General features: G+C 38.6%; 1 protein-coding gene across 1 annotated transcript in view; it reads right to left on the bottom strand.

Moving 5' to 3' along the window:
- Positions 1 to 1286: 1286 nt before the first annotated feature.
- LOC126428433 (unconventional myosin-Ib) overlaps positions 1287 to 12121 on the bottom strand; it is an 852237-nt gene continuing 841402 nt past the window's right edge. Inside the window, exon 26 of the mRNA XM_050090358.1 lies at positions 1287 to 1458. Coding sequence (XP_049946315.1) covers positions 1335 to 1458 — 124 coding nt within the window. The 3' untranslated portion in view covers positions 1287 to 1334. The remainder of the gene's footprint in view (positions 1459 to 12121) is intronic.

Genomic DNA, 12121 nt, shown 5'->3' with positions numbered 1-12121 from the left:
AAATATTTTCAAAAATAGAAAAAGATGATAGAAACCCATAGCATAACAATGAACAATATAAAGCAGTGCTAAGTGAAAAAATGCAGAACTCTGCAGATAATACCAAACATTACATGAAAAATAATTGGCGGAAATAACATACAAAAAAGTAAATGACATTCAAGAAAGATTATAAGAAAGATAAAATGCCACTGCTTAAATTTAATGAAATTTTAGACCTTTTTTTACTGCTGCTGAGTCCATATTTCAGAGTTAAATTTGTTATCAATCCAACATTTATTTGATTTAATTTCACTTGGGTATATCACTGCCTACATCAGAATATGGCTTTATTTTACAGAAAAGTGAAAATGTAAAGACAGCCATTTGAGTCAATGTAAGAACAGCAATACAGAATTAAAATTGAAGTGCGACTACTGTGTCTTGCACAGTCACATATCAGGAAAGTGAACAAAGTGTGTTGAAGAAAGAAATGGTATGGTTAAGTTTACTTAAGCATATCAGTGATGTTGAATGACTTCATCAGCTGAAATGAAAAACCTCTGGATGCACAACAATCTATGGTGAACAGCCTGAGAACACGATTCTAGGTCACACTAATTTACTAGAATACCATATTCAAAGACCTTATTTGCACTGAAAGGATGGCTTTTTCCTGCAAAACCCAGAAAAGTTAAAGTTTGTGGCTTCTTCTGCATAGTTCGTCAGTTTACATGCACGTAACCTCAAGTCACAAATTCCTGAAGTGCCAAAATTTATGCCACAACAGCATCACATCTGCATGAACATTTCAGTTCTAAGATCGTACTAGCAATAAGGCTGATGGATTGCAAGGCCCAACCGACTAGAGGGAATAACTTTCTGCTCCACAATGTCCACTTTATTGCCAAGGAAAGTAATACTGTGTTATTGCATTTCACATTTCTCCTCAACTCTTTTCCTTAATCTGTATCGGCCCCCCAATGTCTGCTCATTCTCAAAGCAACCCTTTTGCAATTCCTTCAGATGGATCCAGCTTTTATGCTGATAGACGATAACTTTATATATAACCTTCTGAAAGTATTTAAAATGAAACAGGGCTCAAGAAATTAAAAACAGTTTTCTTCTTGTTAGACCTATAAATACCAATGGAGAACAGAAACAGACCACTGTGTGACACTTACTGACACCAAGTCTCACTCTCAACTCTTCAGACTATTCCCGACTACAGTGACCATAACAACTCACAATACTGACAAATCCTCGTGGTGTGAGACCCTAGACATCATAGCAGGGCAGAGCATAAGTTCAGAGGCCCAGGCAGCAATCACAGTCCAGCTTCTTCACACTGCAGCTCAGAGCAGCACCTCCATCTTGTTGGCTTTGCGCACTATTCTGATCTGTCCCGGGGGGACCTCGGGCATCCCCAGGCACTTGAAGGTGAATAATACAGTCTGCTGGCCAAAGTTTGCTTCAAACCTGTAATGATAAATTTAAAAAAAAATCACAATAGTGACATAAGTTACAGTTTGAAACAATCATAACTTTCACAAATATGACACTAGATGGAGAAGTGATTTATGCTGTTCTTTGTCACTTGGCCTTAGAGCAGCACTGGAAGGAGTGTGATGGTCAGCAATAAAAATAACTGACCACCTACCCAGTGATGCAAAGAATTTCATATGTAATAAAATTACCTTAATTAAAACTGAGGAAGACTTCCACAGAAAAATACCAAGAACTTCCTCATTTTTTTAATGCTTCCAAACCTCAACGACCTAGCTTGGCCTTTAAAAATGAAAATAGAAACTTAGTCATAAACAACCAAGAAAACTGTGAAATACTAGCAAGCTATTTCAACAAGTTGTTAAATTGTGAGGAACCAAGAGGAAAATTTCTAGAAAATAATCTAGGATGCACTTACTCAAACTCAGAACCCCTTAGCATGGTTGAAATCCAAAATATCATTAAAGATCTGAAGAATGATAAGGCCCCTCAGGAAACATTCAGTAACTGCCAAAATGTGTAACATTGCAGATGTCGGGGCAGCCAAGAAACTACATGGATCTTCCAAAAAATTTGGGATACCAAAGGCAAAGCAGAAGATTGGGTCACAGCATTATTTCACCCAATTCACAAAAATGGTATACAACTGACCCAACGACTATAGAGGAATTTCTCGGCTATCAGTGACTTGAAAAATTATTTCAAAAGCTTTGCAAAACAGGCTGGAAAGCCAACTGGATCAGCAATACCAAAGATGGTTTAGAAAAGGACAACCCTGGAACAAATTTTAAATCTGAAGTTTATAATCAGATATATAAGAATTAGTAGTTGTGGATTCAGGTGGACTGGTTTGCAGTGGTAAAAGTCAAACATCGGGCAAGGAATGACTTTACTGCTTATACGACATATTTTGTAATTTATCAGTCATCAGATATATACATTAAAAACTAGATACAAAAGTGTTTCATAAAATATAGTAATGGACAGCTATAGCACTCCACTTCGGACTAAGTTGATGTAATGTATAAAAAGTGAGCTACATCATTAGATTTTTTATTAAAAGTGTTGTAAAACACAATTTTTCCATGCTATGCTTTAAATGTGTGATTTTTTTAAAAAATCATAACTCTGCACGGGGAAGGAGAACAGGCATCAGCTTGTGCACTCTAACACTTTAGTCTTAGTATCAAGCATAAATAATAATGAAAAGCATTTGACATTGCCATTAGTATTTCTTACCTTCACTTAAAGATGACACCATCACAGAAAAATGTCAAATTTGACAAACTTATAAGTGCTGGGGGAGGGAGGGGGGAGGGGGGGAGAGGAGTACATAAACAGTTGAATTTCAACTTGATTTTTTGCTGAAATGTTTACATATCTGGTAGCAATATTAGATGCAAAGAAGAATACCTACCTCACTTTATTCACTGCGAAAGAATAAAATAAAAATGAGACACATACCATTCACATTCACCACTACAGGGAACTGGTATATAAAACCCATGTGCATTTTTTTAAAAAAGGGTTCCTAAAATACTTATGGTTGACCAGTAGGTCAGAACTTTAAACAGTGTTATATGAAAGGTGGATGTCCCATAATTACAGAGTCACAGTGCATGGTTGCATAAACTTGACAATAAATGCTACGAAAAAATAGTATCTCTCACCTTTAGATGAAGTTCGTTCATTTTTTGATCAATATGTCAAGGAAAATAAAGTTATATGCAAGGTGGAAGATTTTTAAAAATACAATTTCCTTCTTTATAATTGAATTTGTATATGAAACTGTTCTTTGCAGAACTTTTATGTCTATATATACCAGTATATATGTAAAAAGCTATTAATGTCTCTGATTACTGCTTGCATCTTCTCTTTTGTTTCATTAAAGTTGTCTTTTTAATTTAAACTAACAGAATAAAGATATATCATCACATTTGTGCACCAAATCTGTTCCTTTGGAATCCTTTACACTGCAAAGACATTTACCAGTGAAATCAGTGTATACGTTAAGAAAAATGATTGATAGCTGTTTTCAGCTCATATCTGTTTTCAGTCCTGACCCAAAGATCAACAACAAATATCTTAGGAACATTTTTTCAAAGAATACACAAAGTTTTTATTTACCAGTCCCCTGTAGTGGTGAATGTCAATGGCATGTATAAGTGGCGTTTTTATTTTATTCTTTGCCAATGAATGAAGTGAGTTAGGATATTCTTGTTTGCATTTAATACTGCTAAAACATACACAAACATTTCAGAAAAAAAAAACCAGTTGGGATTCAACTGTTTACGTACTCCTCCCCCCCAAAGGACTTTCAAGTTCATCAAATCTGACTTTTTTTGTGATGTAGTTGCCTTTAAGTGAAGGCAAGAAATACTAATTGCAATGCCAAATACTTTTCATTATTATTTATACTTAATACTAGGACTAAAGAGTTGCAATGAACAAGCCAAGGTCTGTACTACTTCCCTCTACAATGTTTTGATTTTTTTATAAATCACAAATATAAAGCACAGCATGGAAAAAGTCTGTTTTACAATATTTTTCATAAAAAAATATTTATGATATATCCTACTTTTTATACATTATATCAACTTACAGGCCTACATACTAGATGCATAAAAAGTTGAGGTCTTAATTACTGAGTAGTAGGCTCTTGAAAATCAGAAAATTGGTGCCCCCAGTGAACTGCATACACACCCTTGAGCCTTCAAACCTGAATTTATCAAAAATGGCTAGAGTTAGTACTATTTGGCAGTTTTACTATTACGACATGTAGGTAACCATGTACCAAATATGACAATTCTCATTGAGAATTGGTCACCTTAACACCCCCAGTGAGATAAGACAGAATGACTCTTACATTTTTTTCTCATGAATCCAAATCCACAATAAAAATTAGGGGTTCCTTTTGAAGAATATTTCAAAGTTGAACTACCCTGTCCCCTTGGGGATAGGACAGAGGGTCGAGTTTAGTGTCACTGGATGTCCCCATTTGAGACAAACAACTTTTATTATATTTTTGTTTACATCTGGGTTGTACTGTCCTCGATATTTCCACAAACAGTTTCCATTATTTATTATTATGTGTTATACACGGCATTCAGTTATTAAGCAAGCACATGTAGGCAAGGCACTTTCAAAAAGTCATGCTTTTGAGTGGCACAAAAGGTTTTGTGAAGGCACAAATTCAGTGCAAGACAATTGCAGAGCTGGTTGCCTGTCTATAGCACATATCGATGCAAACATGGAGTGTGTAAGGCAGTTATTGCACAAAAGCCGTCCTGTAACTGTGTGTGAAACATCAAATGAACTTAATCTGAATCATGATGTGTGTCACAAAATTTTATGTGAAGATTTAGTGAAATGGAAACTTAATGCAAAACTCATCCCTCACACACTAACAGATGAACAGAAAGAGGAAAGACAAAGAATTTATGATAAACTACTGTATAGAGCCAGGTGTGATTCCACATTTTGGTCAAAGATTATTGCTGGGGGTGAAACTTGATGTTACCCGTATGACGCTCACATGAAGCGGCAAAATGCTGTATGGCGGAGTCCTGGATCACCAAACTAAAAAAAAAGTAAAATGACAAACTTCGAGAACAAAGACAATGCTGATTGCATCCATTAATACAAAAGGCTTAGTTCACTGTGAGTATGTTCTTCCAGGTCAAACAGTAAACTAAACTCTTTACATTGAAGTCTTGAAATGTTTGCCACGACAATGAATTCAACACCATCGCCCTGATTTACAGCATTTTCAGGACTGGTTCTTACTGCATGACAGGTAAGACCCCATACTGCTTTATCTGTTACTGAGTATCTGGCCAGACATTCTCTTATTGCCATCCCACATATGTCATATTCACCAGACCTCTCCCATTACGAGTTTTTCTTATTTCTGCAAGTGAAAAGGTGACTGAAATGAAAGCTTCATCAAGATGTCACAGGCATCCAACAGCCTGTGACAAATGAGCATACAAGCATCACAGTTGAAAATTTCCCTGCTTGCTTCCAAGACTTCCAGAAATGTTATTACTGTGTATTGGTAGCCAAGGGTACTTCTTCAAAAGGAGCTATGAGCGTTATTTGGTAAGTGCAATTTTCTATTTTTAAAAAGCCTGTGCCGTAACTTTTCTGACAAAGGTAGTATCAGGTAAAAGCTCCAACAGACAAAAACAATCCATGGATGGCTGGCTGCTTATGTGCTCTGAGGAAAATAGGCCAGCTGGGATCATTAACAGAGAAGGTGGCATGTGTGTGACAATCATTTGTCAGGTTCCCTATTGAACTGATGACTGTATGGACAGATACCGCTGTCAACTGTCTGGCACATTCTACACTAATATCTGTGCCTAAAATTGAACTGGTTGGTCAGTACTCAGGACAATGAGCTTTTGCAATGATGCAGTTCCTACAGAAAGACAGTTTTTCACAGAAGCTGGTTTTCAGTGACAAATTAACGTTTCAAGCACCTGCAAAGCTGATCTTAATAGTGTAAGTCAATGGCCTATTCTTCTTTGCAGAGAAAGCTGAGACTGGCTTTGTGTACCAGGGCATGCTGCAGCAAATACCTATGACAAAATTTCAGCAATACAGTGGAGACTTCATTCTGCCACAATATGGTGCTCCACCACACTTTTTTTCAGGATGTTCATGATGATCTAGATTGTGAACTGCCTCAGTACAGGTGTTCTAAATGATTAATGGAAAATCTTAAATAAAGATGTGAAACAAATATTAAGAAAGAGATACAAGGGCTGGCCAGTACTTACCTCAGCTCAATACAGCCAATAGATACACAAAACAGAACAGAAAATATACGTATCCTAGCTTTCAGAACTTTGTTCCTTTGTTAGTGAGGAGAGAGGGGAAAAAAGGGGAAGAACAGAAAGTGGATTCAGTTACTCACAACCCAGGTTATGAAGCAACAGGGGAAAGGTAAACAGGGAGGGTAGGAAAGACGTATATAGTATAAAGATAAACACAACTATCTTTATACTATATACCTCTTTACTTCTGTATGCAACCTCTTTACTTCTGTATGCATCCTCTTTGGTTTGGAGCTGGCACAGTACTTGCAGTAGAATATCTTTGGCTTCCCTCTGACACCCATGCCTCCATCTTTGCTACCCTCCCTGTTTACCTTTCCCCTGTTGCTTCATAACCACCTTTCCCCTGTTGCTTCATAACCTGGGTTGTGAGTAACTGAATCCACTTTCCCTTTTTTCCCTCTCTCCTCCCTGACGAAGGTACAAAGTTCCAAAAGCTAGGATACGTAAATTTTCTGTTCTGTTTTGTGTATCTATCGGCTGTACTGAGCTGAGGTAAGTACTGGCCAGCCCCTCTATCTCTTTGTTAGTATTTGTTTCAGTACAGGTGTTGTGTTGTGAAAATATAGTAATGACAGAGTATACTAACATCTACTGTATTTCTCACCACAGAATTATATATATATCAACAAAATTTAATATGTCAGAGATATTTCTCCTCTCAGTCGTAGCAAGTATATAATTTTGCAATGTCCTCCCTATCCTGGTCGACCTATAAAGGCACAACTGGCTGCACACGATGACTGATCATGTGATCTTCTGGTGTGCAGAGGATTATTGTTCTTATCTTCTCTGGTAGTGATCTCTCTACTCTGGCCTTCCTACACATCTTGGGCACATATTCTCTCGAACCAGAATGATGTCTCTTGGATGGAATTTGATGGGTTGCCCTGGTGGACATTTAACTTCATGGAAGTTCTTCAGCTCCAACAGGTATTCTTTCATCCAAAGTTTCCAGAAGCTGTTCGATAGCTGCTGTCTCAGCTGGATTTCTTTTGCCAGCTTCGTTTTCTATGTAGCTCTGGTCATGCTGGAATTGTTACAAGTTTCTCTCCAGTCAAAGAATGGGAAAGCATCTGTGCAATGCATCATCTCCTTGTTCTTCAGTACTAACCAAGGTGGTGTTCAGTTGTTCCTCTCTGAGCCTTGTGAGTCCCAAGTATCTTTCACAGGCAATGCTTTATAATGCTCACCATTCTTTCCCACCATCCTCCCCACTGTGAACTCAGGGCCTATCACACAGAGAGATGATGTCGATGCACTGATCCCTTCTCATTTTCTGACTGGAGAGAAATTCGTAATGACTCCAACAGGAACACAGGCTAGAAAAAGAATTCTGACTGAGACAGCAAACTCTCCAACAGCTTTTGGAAACATTGGCTGAAAGAGTACCTATTGGAGCTGATGAATTTCCATGAAGTTAAACATCCGCTGCAATGATGCATCAAATTCCACCCTGGAGACATCATTCTGGTACAAGAGGACATGCGCCCATGACAAACGTGGTGGCAGGTCAGAATAAAGAGAGTATTACCAGGGAAAGAAGAGAACATAAGAACAACAATCCTCTGCACACCTGAATGTCACACGGTCAGGCATCCTGCAGCTGGTTGTACCTTTAGAGGTCAACCAGGATGGAAACAATGTTGTGGAATGAGACACTTGTTACGAGTGTGACACCATCCATTTATCCTCTGGAGGGATGTGTCTGACTTCTTGATTTTTGTTGATATACTTAAATAGTTCTGTGATGAGTAATAAATTTGTCGTTAATGTACTCTGTCCTTACTGTATTTTAATGACAGCCTTTTTTGATCCTGAAACCCAGAAGGGAGTGAGCTGAGAAGAAAGGGACAGAACTAAGGGCAATCAGGACAACAGGAGGCAGCATGTATTTCTCCTGCAATGCAGGTAAGTGCAAATACAACATTGTAATATTTTTGTAGTACTATGCAGGCTCTATGGCAGTATTTTTTGATGCTCAGTATAGAAATGAGATAATGATTATTGTTTGTGCTTCCATTGTTCTTTAAATCACATCTTTTTATGCCCATAATGATAATATGCACTATTCTGGAATGCTACTGCAAACGTGAGCAGACATTGCCATACACTATCAAATAACATGATGGACTCGATATGGTGGATAAAAATTCAGGAGCACAACTGCACTGCACAAAGGGGAAAAAACACAAGAGAAAAAGTGAACATTATATTCTTTCTCAGGGAAGTTGAAAGCTGACAGTCACTGCCGAATGCAAGGATTATAAATGCCATAAAGAGAGAGTACAAGATGTTTTGCACTGGCTCACCAAACTAGATGAGGAGGGATCCATAACCTGTTAGATGATTACAAATATGAGGCAGACATTCTAAAATCCAAAGATTATGTAGATGCCACAAATGCGATATTTCTAAGATTTCACATGACATATGGAAATAGCTTGCATCGAAGTTAAGCATTTCCAAACACCCCCCCCCCCCCCCTCGCCCCCCCCCCCACAATGGTACAATCTGTAACAATGAGTGTTCCTTCAGCTTCAATAAGACTTCTGCCAATCGTGAGTCCTATTCAGGTTATGTGGAGACATGGGCATGGTTCTGGGAGCAGTTTCATCAGTCGATCGACAAGTACCCGTTGTTATCTGCTCTTAATAAATACATATTTCTGCAAGCCTATATTTCAGGAAAGCCAAAGCATTTAGTAGAAGGTATTGTGGAGACAGCTGAGACATGTACAGAAATGAAGAAAATCCTCCAATCTCATTATGACAACAAGGATTGGATAATTCAGGCCCACCTAGATTACGTAGAAAAACATGAATGGATACAGCTGAGACCTTGCACCGAAAATTCTCTGTGCTTTTTAAGATAATATTTGCCACCACTGGATAATACACACCATGAGTATGTGAGTATACAAAAGGGATATCTTGCGTTTGATGGAGTTTCTGTGCTTAGCGAAGGGTTGGTAAGTCTTAATGGTAGTTAACACCTTCCAAAGCTGTGTTAGTTCCATGTTGGCAGCCTGCAATGTTTTCATGTTGTCTGTGTAATTTGTATGGGATATGTCCATGTCATCCAGTGAATCACTGGAGTACCATTAGAAACTTCAGTCTGTACAGAGTTCTAGGTCTCATATGGTAGCATGTGTGAAAAGAGCAATAAGTGACTAGTGCATTTCTCTTCACACTTTGATGAATAATGGTTCAGCAATGTCTATCCCCATTATAGTGAATGGTCATTTCTCTTTGCACTTTGATGAATAAGGTTCAGCAAAGTCTATCCCCATTATAGTGAATGGTTTAGTGGGCACAACTCATTCAAATGGTAGGGGTGCTTCAATATGTTGCCTTTGTGGGTTCTTCAGGATCTTACACAAGAAGCAACAGTGTAGGATTCTTTTGATTGCCTGATGAGGGGAGGATCCAAAATTGAGTTTGCAGTTTGGACAGTATGCAATGAATGCTAAAGTGACGGTAGCAGATGTGTCTCTCTCAAACAACCAGTTGTAAGAAATGATGGGAACTGTCAAGGAGCACTGGATGTTTTTGTTCCCTGACAAGGTTAGTGTACTGCAGTTGACAACCTAAGCATATCAGTCCATCTTACGTGATAGTACTGTACTGTGCAGTCTTTGACTCTCACGGTAGTGGTGAATTATTTTGAAGTGCATGTAGTTCTGTGGCAAAGGATTCCCTCAGGGGTACTCATATCCATTTTTCATTGAGGCAGCTAACAGTTAAGTGGCTGTAACGTTTTCAAAAGATTTCTCTTTCTGATGAATGTACATATAGTATGAATGAGCCTCCAGTATTAACTGAATTTAGATAGGTTCATGAGGGTAGTCATCATAGATATCAACAGAATTTGGCTATGGCTTCTCTTCATCTTCTCTTCAGGAGATAGTTGGCCCACTGTCAGAGTTTCAGACGGCCAACACTCAGGAAGGTATACAAGCCATGGTGGTTCATACCAACAGATTTGCATGAGATGTATTTGACCTCCGAGGAGGTCTGTGAAAGATGACAACTGGGTTGCCTTGTCCTGAGCAATGTCTCCATTGCGTGGGAGTTTTATCTCTGTCACATAATTACAAGTTAATGACTTCCATCTGTCTGGATCACTGTGAATCCAGCTTAGTGTGACTGTAGCATCAGTTCACAGTGTCGCATGAGCAGTTTTAAATTCTGTTGTGCAGCAGCACTAACACAGTAGTAGGATTCCCACTACTGCTGCTAAAAGTTCCAATTGTGGCAAGATCACCTTCTTCATAGGAATAAGTCTGTTCTTGCTACACACTAAATTAGTGAGGACTTCATTCTCTAAGGCTTTAAGAGCTTACAGAGCTGCTCCATATGCCTTTTCAGATGCATCACAAAACATGTAGACCTGTGCCAATGATGGTAAGCTGGATATTAAAGTCTGCCAACTTTCTCCTAGGACCCAGTGCACGAGTTCACCCCAGCCAATTCCCCTGCATCACCTGTCCTGAAATAACAATTTTCCAGTAAGAAAGATAGGCAAGAACAGTCCAAGTGGATCACTGAACCTAGCCATACACTGCAAGAGCTGGTGTTTGGTGGCTTGGTCTTCGGGTGACTTTCTTGTCATTTTTCTGGGTTCAATAAAGTAGCCTTCCTCATGTTCCAGTCTGCACATAAAACTTGATTCTGTACGTAGGGTTCTCACCCTTCAGCCTTCCAAATAGTCTGAAGCTGTTCGGAGCTGTAGCCCGTTTCAATAAGGGAATGCTGATCAATTTCATTAGTTCTACAAGTTCATAGTATATGGTGGTAACCAAATTATCAATTTCTACTGCAATCGCAAAGTCGTTCATGTATGTATTCTTGTTTACAAGAGGCACCATGGTGGGAAATTATGTCATACACTTGTCAGCAGGTTCTCTTACAGTTGCAAAGAGTAGAAAGGGACTGCAGGTCACACTGAGTGGGAGCCTTGTGAAGTGGTATTGTATTATGCTGTCCATCATTTGAAGATCTCCTGTTTTGTTTTGTTTGGTTCTGAACCAGAAGAATCAGGTCAAGTCTTTGTCTTCCTCATGTAAGACCAGTTGAAGGAACACCTGTGTGTTATCTGTGATAGGGGCAGAGGAATGTCGTTGGAATTACAGTAAAATCTCTAGGATATCTAGCAGTAGATTCAGTCCTGCATCTGGTACCTCACTGAGAGAAGATGCATTGCTTTCATGAGATGATGCTTCAAAGACTGTCCTCCACTTACTGTTCCCATCTTTTTCTTTGCTCACTGCATGATGAGTGAGAGTTGGATGGGAACTACCTTTAATTGCTCTTTGGTAATGTAGTCTAATATTAAGTCATAGTACATTTACTTAATACTTAAAGACTTCTTGATGATGAAATTTTGCCCTCAGGCAGCTGAATTGTTTCTCTGCAGGCAGTTGTAGTGTAACATGACATTTCATTAGGAAATGCCATGTTAGGCTCTTCGAGAAAGGGAAGATATTCAGGTGAGTGTAGAGAGAAAAACTATTACTTTAAGTTAATTGAACTAGAGTGGAGTAGACCACTGTTGCTAGGCTTCTGTTTTCACAGAGCCAAGAATATAAGCATAAGTTGCACCTCCTGTTAGCATGGGTGGAAACAGAAGTCGTCACTTACTATGGTGGAAGTGTTATTCCGTGCAGCTGCTAATGGATATTAGCAATGAACTTTTTTAAAAATGAAATTTAACTGACTTATTCTATTTTATTTTGACATGGACAATTTGACAATATATGGCTGAAATGGTGGAACTCTGGTTATGAAGCTTTA

The sequence above is a fragment of the Schistocerca serialis genome, chromosome 12, assembly GCF_023864345.2.
Source record: "Schistocerca serialis cubense isolate TAMUIC-IGC-003099 chromosome 12, iqSchSeri2.2, whole genome shotgun sequence".
NCBI classification, from domain to species: Eukaryota; Metazoa; Arthropoda; class Insecta; order Orthoptera; family Acrididae; genus Schistocerca; species Schistocerca serialis.
The sequence above is the reverse complement of the archived record's forward strand: the minus strand, read 5'-3'. Positions and strand labels throughout refer to the sequence as shown.